Source organism: Fusarium vanettenii (assembly GCF_000151355.1).
Source record: "Fusarium vanettenii 77-13-4 chromosome 2 genomic scaffold NECHAsca_18_chr2_1_0, whole genome shotgun sequence".
Classification (NCBI taxonomy): domain Eukaryota; kingdom Fungi; phylum Ascomycota; class Sordariomycetes; order Hypocreales; family Nectriaceae; genus Fusarium; species Fusarium vanettenii.
The window spans coordinates 2,423,231-2,438,934 of record NW_003315867.1 but is presented as its reverse complement, the minus strand read 5'-3'; the positions used below and the strand labels follow the sequence as shown (position 1 = coordinate 2,438,934).

Here is a 15,704-nt window from a genome sequence, read left to right as displayed (position 1 = left end):
AGGACAGTGTGACGCATAACTTGCTTCACACTGTCGTTTATATTGTGGCTTCATAATAAAATCAGCATAATCTCTTCTAAAAACATCTCTCAATTATAATAGAATTATAACATTATGATAAGATTTTAACAAAGCTATATCATAATTGCAACAGCCTTGCGCGTTCAATGGATTTTTTTTCCTTAGTATTATGCTCCTTTTAAGTAGCTAGCTTAATGATGCAGTGCGGACAGGCTGCCTCAAAACCCCCGTCGCACGGGTAGGTACGGAGGTCTATCTCAAAAGTTTTGTCCTGGCCCTCAAGCCACACAAATACACGAGCCAATCAGAGGCCATTTTCCAAGCACAGTTACATCGGTACTTATGGTCCTCTTTCTTTACTTTTGAAGCCCCTATCTTCTAAGGATATAGCTCTCTAAGCTTCACTAGATTTCCCCCTGGGCTCCAATAGCCCTCCCTATAGCTTTAGGGAGTAAGTAACTGAAAAGATTTGCTCCAAAGTACCTCAGGTACCGACAGGGATAAGCGGCCTTGGCGCTACTAGCTCCTGGACAAAACTTTTGAGATAGACCTCCGTAGACTAGAGATAATTCAATTCAACCTCTCGCCTATCGCCGATGAACGTGTTGCTATTATTGGTAACTTTTTCGAGTTTTGGTATCTTGTTTTGGTTGAGGGAGGGTTTTCCGCCAAAATGAGTATACAATCCATACAATCCGTGTAAATGTGAATAGCACCGCCCATGAACCAAGCCATCCATCCGTTGAGTCCCCTGATATATCCACCTCTAAAATTATCGTGTACTACATGCTATGCCATATGCATCTTGTTGAAAATTCTCGCAAATTCTTGTTGCTTTTTCGTCTCTCATCCAACGCTCATCCCCATTAATACGCCTCCTTAATAGTGAACAGCGGTCCCTAGTTGTTAAAGCCCGTCATGTTCAGGCTAACACCGCCCGCGTCTTGCAGGCCTTCCATCGTGACACCTTCAAAGTCTTGAGGATCAAATTCGAAGTTCATATCTTGCAAAATGTTGTCAAGATCCGCGTCAGAGATGTTCACGCCCATGTTGCTGGGCATCTCGGGGGCTGCCGCCTCAGCTTCTTGAGCAGGCAGCGCGTGGGGGACCTTCTTGGCCACCATGGCTTTGAACTTCTCCATTAGGTCTCCGTCCTCAGCGGGGGTCGTATTTGCGCCAAGGATCTGTCGTCCTCGCGCCTTGATCATGTAATCAGAGGGCATACGTCCCGTGCAGGCCACATGGTCTTCCACGTAGTCGACCAGGCCACGCTCCAGCTCTCGGGAACAGAAGATCATAGCCGGACGCGCAGCTTGTGACGCCAGATTCTCGAGATAGCTGTTGGCAACGGCCGCGGGGAGGGACTTGGCGCCCTGTCCCATTGGGACCTGTGCGTTGGCCGGGAACGGCTCGAGTGAGGCCTTGGGACAGGCGTATGGTGGCGCAAATCCTGAACCACCTTGCTCGAGAGCCCATCCGTCGCTCACAGGGAGACCAGGTCCATCCGTCTTGAGGATCCCAGCATCACGCTTGAACCTCTGCAACCACTCGGCGTTGTCTGCAGCAGTCTGGTTCCACGGATCATCGCTGAGGCTTTGTTAGTTCATCATCTCAAAATCTTATTCGGGCAAACTCACTCATCATATAGAATCCAGCGCGCCTGGTGCTGGAGCTCGGCGTCGGTTGGCACATGCTGGTTTGGGTTGTTGGATGACATGGTAGCTCCCACCCATCTTCCCAGCTCCTTTGCCAACCGTCGGTAGCAGTTGGCGTCGTTAAGGAAGTAGGGTCCAGGCTGGGAAGTCCCCAAGTTGCACACGTTAAAGGGGCTATTGCAGCCTTGGAGAACTGGGCAGTCAGGCGATGTCGTCGTGGCGTTGGTCACTGTGGTGCCGCCCAAGGTCGATGTAGTGCTGGGTTGGAGCGAGAAAGCCGGTGAGCTCTCTGTTGTCGGAGGGTGTCGAGCTTTGAAGCTCTCTAGCCATGACATGTTGTCAGCAGCCGTCTGATTCCAGCCGTCGTCGAATTCGTATATAATGATACGAGCCTGTCGTTGGAGATCATCATCCGTAGGTTCCGACCCCATCGACCGCTGCAGTTTGAGATAGTCTCCTAGTTCTCGTTCCAGCCGAGTATAACTGTGGATTGTCGAGTCGATAGACAAGGGATCAGATGACCGGCAAATGTGATCCTTGACATCCTCGCTTCTTGGCAAGTGTGCACGTCGGCGGAAAGAGGCCAACCAGTGAGTGGACGACACGGCCAGGCGCAGCAGCCAGTTGGCGATGGCGTCTGAGGGATGTGTCGATACTTCCTCGACACGACCGACAATGTGGCAAGCCTCCTCCTGGAGCTCATCGTCCATGGCGGTCAGGCCCAATAACCTCTTTGTCTTGACAAACTCTTGAAGCTGCACCTCCATAGGGCACTCCTCGAACAAGTTGTCCTTGCCGTTAATTTTTAGCGTAGCCAGTCTGTTTTCAGCCGCCCCTCGCAGAGGACCGAACCTGGCCTTTTGCTGGTGCAAGTCGGAGCTCATGATAAGGTCACGAAGCCAGGAAGGGCGTGTGGCGATACCTTGAAGAGACAACAATTCGCTGGCGAAAATAATACGACATCCTTCCACCATCATCTCCTCGTCGTTGGGTAGTCGTCCGTGCTGGTCCTCATAGTTCCGCATGAAGAAGGCCATCTCCAGTTTGATCAGTTCGTAGGCGTTTCGAGGGGACTCTGGCGGGGACTGGTTCGCTACGTATGGCAACGGGGATGTGCGTTCATAATGAATCAGATCTATTTCAAAAGTTAGACGTTGGCAGCTTGTCTACAGGATACTGCAGAGGTCTCATACATGGAGGCATAGAGTTCTCGACCATCTCGAGTACAGGGTTATCAAAACCCCAGTCACCCTTCCAGTCAGCCATGGAATAACCAGTCTTGAAATGCTCCGCCAGATGATCAACACGGATTGTCCAAGTGTCCATAATGATGCCGCAGAAACCACACCGGGACCGAATTTCAGGCGTTGCAACCTTCCACGACTTCATCGACCAGTCCTGAAATTTGATGTTGTGAACCAGACGCAGGTGCTGGTTGAGATGATCCTTTCGGTAGAAAGTCCTCTCCTCTGGGCTGCGCTCTTGGCAGGCCGAGTGATTGTGGCTTTCAATATGCGCGTCGTCGGGGTTGGCCTCGCCACAGAAGACGCAAGAGAGCATACCGGTGTCAGGGTTGACAGCTCGGGGCCCATGAGGGGAGCAGACCCATCGCTCAAGAGACAAATGCAGCGATTTTTCATGGCGTTGCCAGTCGTGCTTAGTTCTGAATGTTTCCGTACAGAATGTACACTGGAAGGTCTTGAGAGGTGCAGACAAACTCGTCTTGCTCGGTTCGTTGCCCGGCTTTGTCGAGGCCCTTCTGCGACGGCGGCGGCGGCCTCGAGAGTTGAAAGGGGCTGAACCAAAGGAGCCCCATGAGTTGCGCGACCCATGAGAATAGGCCGATCCATGCGATCCATTGCTCGAATGAGAGGTTCCCAAACTGCTGGCAGAGGACTGGTTGCAGAGGGACCTGCTCGAGCCATCGTCGGTGTAGTGGAAGCTGAAAGGACTGTTGAGGCCCGATGACATGCCAGAGGACGACGCAGTGACGGCTCTGGCAATGGCAGTGACGGACGCGGGTTCGTTTTCCGGGGGCGAGTGTTCCCATCGCTGTAGGGGGTTCATGGCTTCGAGAGCAGGCGTTCCTCGGCGTTGAGGAATGTCAATGGGGCCTGACCAGGAGCTGGTGTAGTGTGGTGAGGTCGAGCGAGGAGCCTGGACCTTGCCACGGCGGCGAGCATTGGCAAGCCAATTAGTGATCTGTGTCTTGTTCAGGCCAGTCTGGCGCTGGAGTATCTCTTTCTCCTCGTCACTGGGATAGGGATGGCGGTTGTGAGTCGAGAGCCAGTTCTTGAGGATACGGACTGACTCTCGAGAGAATCGAGCTCCAATTTTGGGAGGTGGCGCCGCTTTGTTGAATGTGTCGGTCAAGTTGGTCAGATCTGTGACTGAGGCATTACGAGAGGACTGGCAAGAGTCATCCTGAGCATCCTCTAGGACCGTGTTGGGTGGGTTGGGTTGAGATGACATCCAAGGGTTGATGCCATATGGGGCCGTAGTCGTAGGGTTCAGAGGCTCGGCCGTGACACCAAAGCTGCAGTCCACCCTCAGAGCTACGCAGGTCGTGCAGTAACCCTTATACTGACCCTCTTGGATCTTCTTGCAAGAGAAGCCGCCGACAGCGCAGTTGGCACACGGCGAGTCTGGCATGATCCACTGAAATTGATGGGCGAGGTTTTCAGCAGTGGTGGTGAAGTCCATCACTTGCTCAGTTGTGAGGTCCGGCAGGGGAAAGTTGTTGTCGGAGAAGTGCTGAAGGGCGCAGAAGCTAAAGTCATCCTCATTGACATTGGCCAGGACGAGATCAATGTTGTCGCCATCGGGACCGGTTGTCAGACCAGCAAGGGTGTCGTCCTGGAAGGTCTGACCAACAGTATCGTCGGCCTTGTCCCAGTTGACAAACTGATCCATCTCGTCAATTGTAGCCATGTTGGGCACGGTTCAGGGACCGATGTGGAGAGATGAAAGTCAAGTGAAAGGCGCGCGTATGTCTCTCATGGATGGGATGGTTGTGTAATGTGAAAGGCGTGAAGATGACAACCGTCAGCCAAATCAAGCAAGTCAGATTGATAGGCCGGCCCTGTCCCACTCTGACTTGAGTCGTCGATGAGTCTGAACGAGAATAAAGAGGAGAGAATGGAGCCCGAAAAACGAGGATCAACTCTCAGTTTTGTTCAAAGTGAAGGATCCAACAAGTCACAAGTAACGGTCTGTTCGAGTCGTCGTCGTTGACCATGGAGTCACCGTCAGCCGCGAAGCACCCACTGCAGCGCAGATTATCGACCAGCCACACCAACCAGCTGGAGTCTCGTGCCAGAATGTCAAGTCGTGCGCCCTTCAATTGACAGACAGGGATCTTTTTCGACAAAGGACCCACGCACCCATGCCGCAGAGTGACCGTGTTGGAGGCACTGTGGCATCTCGGTCTTCCGGACTCGTACACTCAGCTGGCCGCCAGTCCTAGCCAAGTTGACCGACCTGTCGGTGAAGAATCTTCAGGCTGCCCAATCATGGGCTCGACTTCACAGTGTCTTGCCTACTGTGCCAGGCCGGGCGGGGCGCATCCGGGGCTCCGCTTCTCGTTGTTCGCAAGGCGCGGCCCACGTCCAAGAGTCAGTCCAGCAAAGCCTTAAGCCCGAGACCGGTCCACCATCAATTGGGGGTGACTCTTGGAAGAGGATTGACGGAGATGCACCATCTCGAATTCAAGACCAGCCGGAATCAATACCGCATGGTTCCCCATAAAGCCAATTGTGTCCACCGATGGAGTTGAAGCATCCCCTGCCCTCCCCTGCCCTGTCCTAGCTGGCATGTCCCGCGTTTCCTCGCATTCGATCCATCCCGTCGTATCGAAAGTTGCGAATGCGCTGGAACTTTCTAGAGAGCGACTGTCGGAGAAAAAGAAGGCCTCTGTCGGTCGGTCAGAGTTTAGACGCAGCCACCGACACCCGCGTCCTTGGCTAGCATGCGTTAGCCGGGCCGCTGATCCCTCTAGCAGCGGCCTTCCTTCTTGACTGAGGCGGCGCCGCATCTGACCGTCTTACAGATTGGTAATCAGGTCTTGCGTGTTGTGATTGATATGGATGCATTGGATGTCCAGCTGAAATCCGGGGTGGTGGTCGATGCTGTGTTCTTGGGGTCGGTCGGTTCAGTTCAGCCAGGGAAAGAAGAAGTGGCGTCATGCGAACCTGTTGCGGCGCATCGGCCTATAGGTACGTACCTCCCGGCCGTGCCCCACCTTCTCCGGAGTTCGCGATGCAGGCAGACACCCGGTCTTTTGGACATTAAGCCCGGGGTATTTGACGATGACCGACATGGTAATGGTGTGCATACACGGGAGGAACTCTGGACCGCTCTCTCTTTTTCTCTCGCTTGTTTCTCCGTTCCGCGGCCTAGGTTCTGGGGTACAGAGCCCAAGTGGACGGTTGATGCGCCGTTGTCGGCTCGGCACGTGGACAGCTGCACCCCCGATAACTTGAATGGCCGGACCGGACTGACGGCCAAGTGATTGTGCCGCAGGCGCCGCAGTGCCGCAGCGTTATTCCTGGGTTCCGCTTACTACGCGGCGAGATCCGAGTTGGCGAGATTGAGGTTAGATCCGAGGAGACACGGCCAACTTCAATCAACTATGTACAGGTCAGACTTACACAGCAAGACTAGTTACATACCTCACGCTTGGAGTATAAAAAGCTCCAAGTTGTATTTTTCTAACACAATCTGCCTACCAAGCCAAAATCGTTGCTCCAGAGCCATGAGAGGAGGTTTCACCTCACTAGCGCTTCCAATGGATGTCTAGCCAAAGTGTCATGGACGCTCAATATTCGGTGATGCCGTTGGGCCCAACCCCAATCACTGCCATCACCACCCTGCTTCCAGTGTCGATGAAAAAATTGCTGTCGTCCAGGTACAGATTGATGGCATGAAGGAGATAATGGGACAGTATGAGAGACGACTTGACCAGGTTGCCCAGCCTTCCTCTTCCGAAATGCATCGACAGCACGCCCAAGAAGGTCGAGGACACTACCTCACTTCCCTAGGCATATGCTTCGGGGTCCAACACCTCTTGGAGGTGCGTAGCAAACTCGCTGACCCCTTTGAGCTTCTCGTCAAGTTTCTTCAGGGGAACGACGTCGATTACTTTGTTGATCTCTCCCTGGGGGGGGGGGGGATGCGACATCCTGACTGACTTTTCTCGAACCCTCTGCTCTGCAACGGTATGAGCCAGGCGGGACGGGAAGTAAACAAGACAAAACACGCTAACTCTTCAAAGGTTATGTTTATTGTGATGATGAGACTTGTATAAAAAGAGCACTAAATTCATAATGAAAATAACATAAAATAGTAGAATATTCTTGAAGTCCTTTTCCCTTATTTTATTATCTTTCTTACTCTCCTTAGAGTAGGATAATCATTGGTACCAACAGAAACGGGGTTCCGGCATTCTTATCTTCGGCTTATCCTTCGCCTTTACCTAGTTGGGCTCAATGTACAAGTCCGTCTTGAGGCCAGGCGTCACGCCTCTTGGCCCTCAGGGTTGGCCTGTTTCTCCTTGATCGCCTGGGTGACGTGTTCAATGAAGGTTCGAGCGTCTGTGTTGGCGTTGATAGTTCGCTGCACATACAACTTCTTGTTGTGGACCGTGACAAATGGATCGTGGAGGGCCTTGAGGATCCCTGAAGCTCTCCGGTTCTGAGCTCATCGAACGCCTCTTGGACTCGGGCTCCGGGGATAGGAGCGATTCTGGCATCGTCGCCGCCTTCAGTGCTTGCCGCAGCGGATGACATGCTGCTACGGCGGCTCTGGGTTCTAGCAGTGTGTCAGTACTGGGGATATGACTGGAGATCAGGATCAACCTGGGGAGAGACTTGGTACATACCGAGAATTGGCGAGGTGCAAGTTCTCGAGCTGCAACATGATGTGATGGTTTTGCGCAGCGATGTAGTGTTGGCGAGCTAGGAGAACCGTATGGACGGCTGAGACGGACTCTCTGTGCTCTAGATCAAGCCACTCATGCGCAAACTCTGGGGCGATGGTACTGTACGAGGTCAGCGGACGAGGTCGGTGGGCGAGTCCAAGTGAGGCGCCTTACGTACGGCGCGGGAGGAACACTAAAGCCTTCGTCGTGGTTGCTCGCCTGGTCAGCCATCTTGGTGGTGATGGCGATGGTGATGGCGATGGTGATGGCGATGGTGACGGTGTTGTTGTGATGGTGGAAGAAGAGAAAAGAAAAGGAAGAGTTTGGAGGTCAGTCGAAAAATAATAAACAAAGGGTGATGACGCTGAATCACTGCCTGGCAGTTATTGGCAGTTGTTGGCAGCTGGCGAGCAGTGATGAAATTAGAGCACGCAGAGAGGGTAATTAGAGCACGCAGAGAGGGTAATTAGAGCACCGGATTCTACTAAGACTATAATTTCCGCTGGATTAATAGAAACTCGTGCTTATCTCTGCCACCTTTATATCTCTTGATCCTCTCTTATCCCTTATATCTGCTCCGTCAAACCAACTTGACTCTCAACCAACTTCACACTCTCAATAAACTTCATTCCCAATCAACTTCATTCTCAACCAGCTTCATTCTCTCAACCAGCTTCATTCCCAGTCAACTTCATTCCCAATCGATTTCATTCTCAACCAGCTTCATTCTCTCAACCAGCTTCATTCCCAATCAACTTCATTTCCAACCAACTTCACACTCTCAACCGACTTCACTCTCAATCAACGTCACTCGCAATCAACGTCACTCCCAACTTCCCTCATCACAACGCGCTGGCTCGAAGACCTCACTTGCTACAATGTCATCGGAGTGGTTTGGCCCAAGGATGCTGTGCCGGGCGGGCATCATCCCTGGCTCATCTCCCCCCACCGACACCATCGAGTCGGAAAGGATGCGAAGGTCGATGGTTACCGCGATGAGAGAGGGCCGAAACTACATCGACCGCTACATGCTCGATCTCCTTGCTATGGATTCCCATGTCGATTCCCAAGTGTTCGCCATGCTCCACACAGACGAGAACCGTCTCCGAGACATCACCGTCAACATCACCGACAACCAGATGGCCGACGATATTGATTCAGATGGGTTGAACGATCTGGAAGACGAGGAGTTGGATGAGATGTTTCAGCAGAGATTGAAACACAGGATTCGCGTCGTGAACAGAAAGATACATATCGTTCGCACCTGTGGACCGATCCCGTACTCCGTTTGGGAGACACAGGTCGATATCAACAAAGGCTTTTACCCGAACGTGTCATTGGTACACCACCTTACAAGCATCATCTCAACCGGATACCCTCATTAATGTGATTATAATTCTAAAATAATTTGAAGAGGATTGATAGAATATTAAATAATTCTTTTTCTATTTTAGGTAGATTCTCTCCTTATGAAAGAAGAGTATTCCCTAAGAGTTAGCTCAGGGAAGCCATCCGTGGACGAGTTTTTGGCGTGCTCTCCATCCGTGTTGGGAACCCACTGCCCCAAGTCTGCCTGTGGAAATCGATCCTGGAATCGCAGGGCCAGCTCGGTAGCCAAGAGGTTGTCGGTGTCATAGATGATTTTGAGAAGGGTGAGGGCTGCCCAGGTCAACCTCACCGTCTTGCCAAGGGGGTGACGCTCCGGGGAGTTAGTTTCGCGCGTGGTGTTCAGCTTCGTTGCATTCTCTAGCCAGACGTGGCAATCCACTCCAGATAACTTGTGTCCCCAGTCTTCCCAGTGTTGTGATGCCCCCTTGTAGCGGTCCCAGTTCACCGAGACGGGTGAGTTACCTTCCCCAGGCATGGGAGAGCTGAACGCAGGCTCGTCTATGCGGGTATAAAGTGAGGAGTTTCTAATAGTATTAATCAAGTTTATCAACAACAAGAAGCTATATGTGCAGCGAACGATCAACGCCAACACAGACGCTCGCACCTTCATTGAATATATCATCGAGGAGATCAAGGAGTAGCAGGCTGACCCTGAAGGCCAAGAGGCGGGGCCGCTGAGCACTATAAAAAGATGGACGTTGGACCATCTTGATGGCCTGACATCTGACCTGAAGACAGACCTCTACATCGAGCTCAACAAAGGGAAGAAGAAGCGCGATCCCAAGGGCAAGGGCGAGGGTGCACGGGGGAATTCAGGGCATTTCAGTGCATAAACGAAACAACAAAACACCAGAATGTTTAAGAGGGTTGCCTAACTCCTCTCAAGGAAAATAATTAAATTTATATAAAATAGTCAAGTATATATCATAAACGAGGCAATGTTTTAGAGCTCTCTTGCCTATATTTACTACAGTTTCTTAACCATGTTTAGGAGAGGATAATCTAAAGGGATTGCTGTCCTGGCGTTTCTCCCCCCCCTCGGCCCCATGATTGTAGGTCTGCCTGATTCGTGAACATCGTTGTGTCTTGATTTCCATATTAGACGCAGCAGTACCACACTCTCAATCAGGTGGGCCTTGTACACAAGATGCCAAGTAAGGACATTAAAGCATCAACTATGCTTCAGAAGCTGCATTTGCAATGTCCTGTTGAATTGCCCATTACACCCAGGTCAGCCTAAACATGTCAGCTAAGATGGTAGCTAACGATGATCCAGCGTTGTTCACTCAAGATAGCGAGCGAAGAGCGCTCAAATGACCTGGTGGCGTCGTTCCATTATATTGAAGTTGGCGGAGTCTTCATTGCCATCGTCGATCACACACTGGCTTAACCAAAATACTCGCCATATGGCTATCCATAGCATCCAGGACCCTGCCACAGAAGTACCTCTTTCTAGTGACGCTTCATCATCCCCAATCGTCAATGTCACGTCGCAGCTATATTGTAAATCAGGCCATCCCCTCCAGCACAGGAGGGGCAGCAACGAAGCGACCACATACCCGGGCTTCCACAGACCTTCCATTCTAGGAATTTGATTACCATCCATGACAAATAGCGGTCGTTCACTTGTAGCCCAAGCCCAAGCGAGAAATGCCTCTCAACAGCCACGGGGGCCGAGACACGACAACACCATGAAGAGAGTTACCTAACTCTTCATAGTTGTTACACTTATATTTAGATAAAATATAGTAAAATAATTAAAGATGCATATCATAACAATGGTAATACTTTGGGACCTTTCCCGGGTGATGGTTTCTCAGATGCGAACCACCCCACCCTTACAACGAGATATCCCACCCTCCATCACAACCATATATCCCTACAATGTTGCAGAAGGAATGGGAGCCCAAGAAAACATGTCCAATCCGTCCAGATCACCGTTTCCCAGATTCGCACGTGGTACGGGCTCAACGGGCACGCCAACCGACGGGCCATGGCATGATGGATCCCAAAGGACCCCTATATTTGTCAAGGCAGCAGGATGTTGCGTGCTTAGTCTCGCGCTGCTGTGTCGTGCCATAATAGCCCAAACAAAAATCTCAACAATTTCCCCTTTTGCAATGTGGCGGAAGATGCCTCGGTTCGTACGGCACGGCTCCGGACGGATGCGCTCAATGAAGCCAATGAAGTAACCACTTTATGGTCAAATTATAAGCTAAATAAGAGATGAAAATGACAAAAAAACTTCCTAAATCTTTGAGTATTTTATTCATTGTACCGTCCTTTTTGGCGTTCGGAAATAGAGATCGTTGACTCAGTGTTTGGTAGCGTTGCAGTCACAGTCACAAGGGTCAGCCCTACCTACCGACACCCGCGTGTTCGTCAACACGAGATGTGGCCGTGATGGATAGTGACGAATTTGGCGTTGGAGGAGACTATCTAGATAGAAGTGAATATTGAAGCACAATCTCTCTCTTGCTATCAGTTACTTTGATGCCCACCGCCCGCAGACCGGGTCGTCAATGCTACCACGTCAATGATATAGATGATGATGAATGGCAATATCAACGCCTCTTCCACCATCTTGGAATGACAAATTTGACCTCAAGGACCTACTAACCCCATAACAAAGGCCAGGCATTCTAACCGCGTCGTCACCATGATCAATAAATCAAACAATGGAGCAGATGGCATACACAAAGCTAATACTTTGCAGAGTCTTGGACTCTTAGCCGCTCAATGCGGCACAGCATTCTCTCTTTTGGACTCCTAGAAACTATCTCGCGATCCCTCAGCCAAACGTGTCTAAAAATGCATTCGCCATTTCGTCGGAATTGGCGGTTTTCGAGCATCAAATGGTGTAGCTGTTCCGTCCCATAGTTTTGTATAGCCATTTTCCGCTCCCAAAGGGAGAAAAAGAAATGCAGACCCGCCATGTCTGTAAACCATCAGACTCCTTGAACACGATGCGCCGCATGTCCTGAGCCGGAAACCGTCCTGATGTGTTGTTCATGTAGTGAATTCCAAAAGCGCCGACCCTCTGGTCTCCGTAACCCGCCCCGTTCGCAAAAGCCTCGCGTTCCAGTGACTCCGTACTGACCACGAAGAACTTCATGAGTCATTGTTGTGTTCCGTCATGGATCCCATTCATTAATCATGTCCGAGTTCCTGCAACTCCCGCTCTTTAGCGGCAAGCATTTCCCGCATTCTATCCGCCTCGCGTTGTAGCGCCGCTCGACGCTCCGACTTGACCCTCTCACCATCCATGCTGTAGTCGCGCGACATCGACGGGGTACCGGGGGTATGATCACGATTCGAAAAGGCCCCAGGGCTGGGGGCCGATGCGATTGTGCTTCCGGGTGATCGTATCGGAGGCAGAGAGTAGTCTCCATCATCACTTCCTGCTCCCATGTTGGGAGGGCTGTCGGCCGAAGTCGAAGGGTTAAGTATCGATTTGATATTAATCGACGAAACCCGCTTCGAGCTCTCTTGTGGCGTCTCCCCCGAGTTGAACGCCTCGCTTTCGGTCGTGGAAAAGGATCGTTTTCGTGCTGGCGAGAGAAATGAGGCAGGGGAAAGAGATGTCTGCCTTTCAGTGGTCGTTCCCATCGATGTCATGGGAGCCAATCGATTATCGTCGTTCAATGAGCCAGGAAAGTTTCGAGGGTTGCTCGATTGATGATACGCAGCGAGATCGGATGTCGACGGCAGTGGTGACATTGTCCTGGTAGGTCGCACAACTGGTTGAGGCTCGATCGTGAGTGGGTGATCTGGTCGACGGCGTAGGCCAAGGTTGACGGATCCATCCTCGTTCATCGACCCTCTCTCTGGTCCCGAGTCATGTTGGCTTTGTGTCTCGACAGACTCCATCGCGTCTTCCATATCTTCATCTTGAGAGGCGGGAATAATTCGTTTTCGTCGTTTGATTGTTGATTTTTTCATTGTCATAGGGCGGTGAACTCCATGGAGCTTATAGTAAAGTCCTTCAGACATTAGTAACCACCCAAGAAAATTTTCACCACAAAAGACTTACCACACGCATTGCAGATAGTATGGCCGCTCTCATCTCGTCTCCAGAGAGGGGTGATAGTGGTGCCACAGTTCTGGCACGCAATCACAACAGTAGCATTGGTATTCTGCTGGGCCTGGGCAGCATTGACGTCCACAGGAACGGGCTCCGCCTTTGCACTTTCTCCTCGGCTTTGGCAGCCTTGCCGCTTTTGCACTCCGCCAAGGTTGGCACTCTTGGAGACTCGGTTGTTATAAGCCGGACAACCATTACAACCCTCAGCACCGCCCGTTCCGTTACAACGGCCACCGCCGGGGCAAGTTCCTCCAGGAGTCTGATCGGCAGATACATAAGTCGCATTCGACGCAGACTTCGACGATGCCGCGGCCGCGGCGGGTTTCGGTGGAGCGGTTCGTGGAGGGTCCGCAGGGACGACATTCGGTGGTCTCTTGAGGCTTGTCGGGCGAGCAGCATTCCTGGCTTTCAAATAGAGCCCACAGGCATTACAAATCGTGGCGCCCTGAGGGGATCTCCTCCACAATGGCGTTCGAGTGGTTCCGCAGTTGCTAACCCATAATGAGAATCGATAAGACGACAAGATATTTGAATAACTCACCTGCACACTTGGCCATGACTGCTACCTGGAGGAGGGCTCGCTTTCGTGCCACGCTCCGAACCAGGACTTCGCTTGGACATGGGGCCTGAAGATGCGCTTGCCTTTGAACCAGGTGGACTTCCGCTCAGCCTTTGTCGCTGGCCGTATTCCTCTTGACCCGTGGGAAGACGTGTTCGTTCCTGAGAAGATGCAGCCACACCCTCGTTCGGTTTTGAGGACATGGGCCTTGATGGCAAGGCAGTTCGCACCGGGCCTGCCTCGCGCTGATGGCTATACAGCGCCGCTGGCTGAATCTCTTCGCTCATGCCCGTAGGTAGAGCCGATGTTGTCGAAACGACCAAGATGACGGTGGCTCTGGGGTACGGCGAGTGGATATACCGGGGTACCAAACGGAAGGGTGTGTTAGAGTAGAGATGGATTGGTCAGTTATACAAGAGAACTGTATCATGCATCGGCGTCGATATCGAGTCGGCGCGAAAGGTTACGATGGATGGTTGTACAGGGTTTGGGGGCAGAAAGGGCGGGTTTGATGATGAAAGAGAAGTTCTTTGGAGCGAGTCGTGGACGGCTGCAGCGGCTTTGTCAAGTGGTTGCAAGCCGGCCGACGAAGGAGGCGAATCCGGAGAGGTGCCGGGGCCGGGTGCCGCAACTACAGACAGAACAGGATCCTTTGGGCAAGGAGAGAGCTAAATAAGGTATGACTACCTAGCCTCGGTGCCAGGTGTAAGCCAGGAGTTAAGGCAGGTACCTAGCAAGGGGCCTGGCGCAAGGCCAAAAGATATGTATCGCCGGGTTGCGAATTCGCCGGTGGGCAGACCAGTCGACAAAGGCGCCAGGGTACGGGGTACGTCGACTCGGAGGCAGATGACCCAGCCAGTAGCCCCAATGGACGGATCGGTCAGTCAGTCAGGACTGGAACGAACGGGAGCCGGCGTATTGGTCAGGCGACAGAGATGCCAGATAGCGACGCGACAGCAACCGGAGGGTCGGGGCCGACGTCAGGCCAGAGCGAGAGTCCACGTCGGGGGTCCAAAGCCGGGGGTGGGCTATTGGGAGATGATGTCGAGAGGGAAGAGAAGGAGGGGGAGGAGAACAGAGGAGCGAAGAAACAAAGACGATGTGAAAGACGGATCGCCGAGCAAGGAAGGAAGCGGGCGCGGGGATCAGTTGGGAGTAGTCAGAAGTTGGTAAGACAACAGGGCGGCGCAAACCGAAGGACGTCGAGAGGTTCGAAGGCGTGCTTGGCAGGTCAGTGGCAGCCAAGGTCAGGGCAGGGGAGGCCGTCGTCAATGAGCTCGCAGCACCACCAGGCTGGAACGGTGACGAAGACCAGGGGGTAGATGTGCAGTCCCAGATCGATCAACGCACCGCACATAGGCGGCGGACAAAGAACAGCGGTGGAGGACCCCCGGGGGGAGTGAGGTCAGAGGACGAGGTGGGAGAGGTGAAGGAGGGGAGAATTCGAATTCGCGGAGGTGGATGAGGCGCAAGTCGGCAACGCACGCAACCAAGCAGCCGAAACAACAAGCAGCATGGATTGGAAGTGTTGAGGGCAAGGGAAAGGTCAGGTTGGATGAGGATGAGCAGGATAAGGCGATTGATTGATTGCAAGGTAGGATGGGGCTGGGGCTGGATTGTCTAGCTCCAGTCAGTGACAATAGGCGCGCCGTACTGCGCAAGGTATATTAGTTATGGTGGATATGAGAGTGGACGTCGGCAAGTGCATGTGCATGGCCTAATGGAACCAGGAGTCCGCACCCGGAGCAGGCTTTGTGCTCTCTTCCCTCTCCCTGGTCAGAAACGAGAAAACGAGTCGCAGCCTGGGAGTGACGTGCAAAAGACGTCGCCAGAATCTGTGTATTGCCTTTTCTGGTGGTGAGGCCCAGCATGATGCGACTACGCGGAGACGGGCCCCCTCGAGCGTGGGATGACCATGACCGCCACGGTCGGTCTTCTCGGTCGGTGGGTTGGGGTTAAAACGACCGGTCCTCTTCTGGAGCCATCCATGGCCATTCATAGCACCATATTCTAGTGCCTCTTAGCTTCGACGACGTGCCGTTTCCGACAGCCTGGAGCCCGCGAGCTGTCAAACCCCCT

The 15,704-nt window shown here is 52.5% G+C and overlaps 3 protein-coding genes across 3 annotated transcripts; all 3 read right to left on the bottom strand.

The window, feature by feature from the left end:
• Nucleotides 1–920: 920 nt before the first annotated feature.
• NECHADRAFT_91124 (uncharacterized protein) lies at nucleotides 921–4,607 on the bottom strand (the record flags this gene model as incomplete). Its single annotated transcript, XM_003046036.1, has 3 exons — nucleotides 921–1,608; nucleotides 1,659–2,811; nucleotides 2,870–4,607. The coding sequence occupies 3 exons, from the start codon at nucleotides 4,605–4,607 to the stop codon at nucleotides 921–923; spliced, it is 3,579 nt and encodes a 1,192-aa protein (XP_003046082.1).
• A 2,583-nt stretch (nucleotides 4,608–7,190) lies between these two features.
• Nucleotides 7,191–7,824, bottom strand: NECHADRAFT_76564 (uncharacterized protein; the record flags this gene model as incomplete). Its single annotated transcript, XM_003046035.1, has 4 exons — nucleotides 7,191–7,267; nucleotides 7,300–7,484; nucleotides 7,555–7,713; nucleotides 7,772–7,824. 4 exons carry the CDS (start codon nucleotides 7,822–7,824, stop codon nucleotides 7,191–7,193), a joined length of 474 nt encoding a protein of 157 aa, XP_003046081.1.
• Nucleotides 7,825–12,132: 4,308 nt separating this feature from the next.
• NECHADRAFT_32931 (uncharacterized protein) lies at nucleotides 12,133–13,912 on the bottom strand (the record flags this gene model as incomplete). Its single annotated transcript, XM_003046034.1, has 3 exons — nucleotides 12,133–12,965; nucleotides 13,016–13,557; nucleotides 13,608–13,912. 3 exons carry the CDS (start codon nucleotides 13,910–13,912, stop codon nucleotides 12,133–12,135), a joined length of 1,680 nt encoding a protein of 559 aa, XP_003046080.1.
• Nucleotides 13,913–15,704: the final 1,792 nt, after the last annotated feature.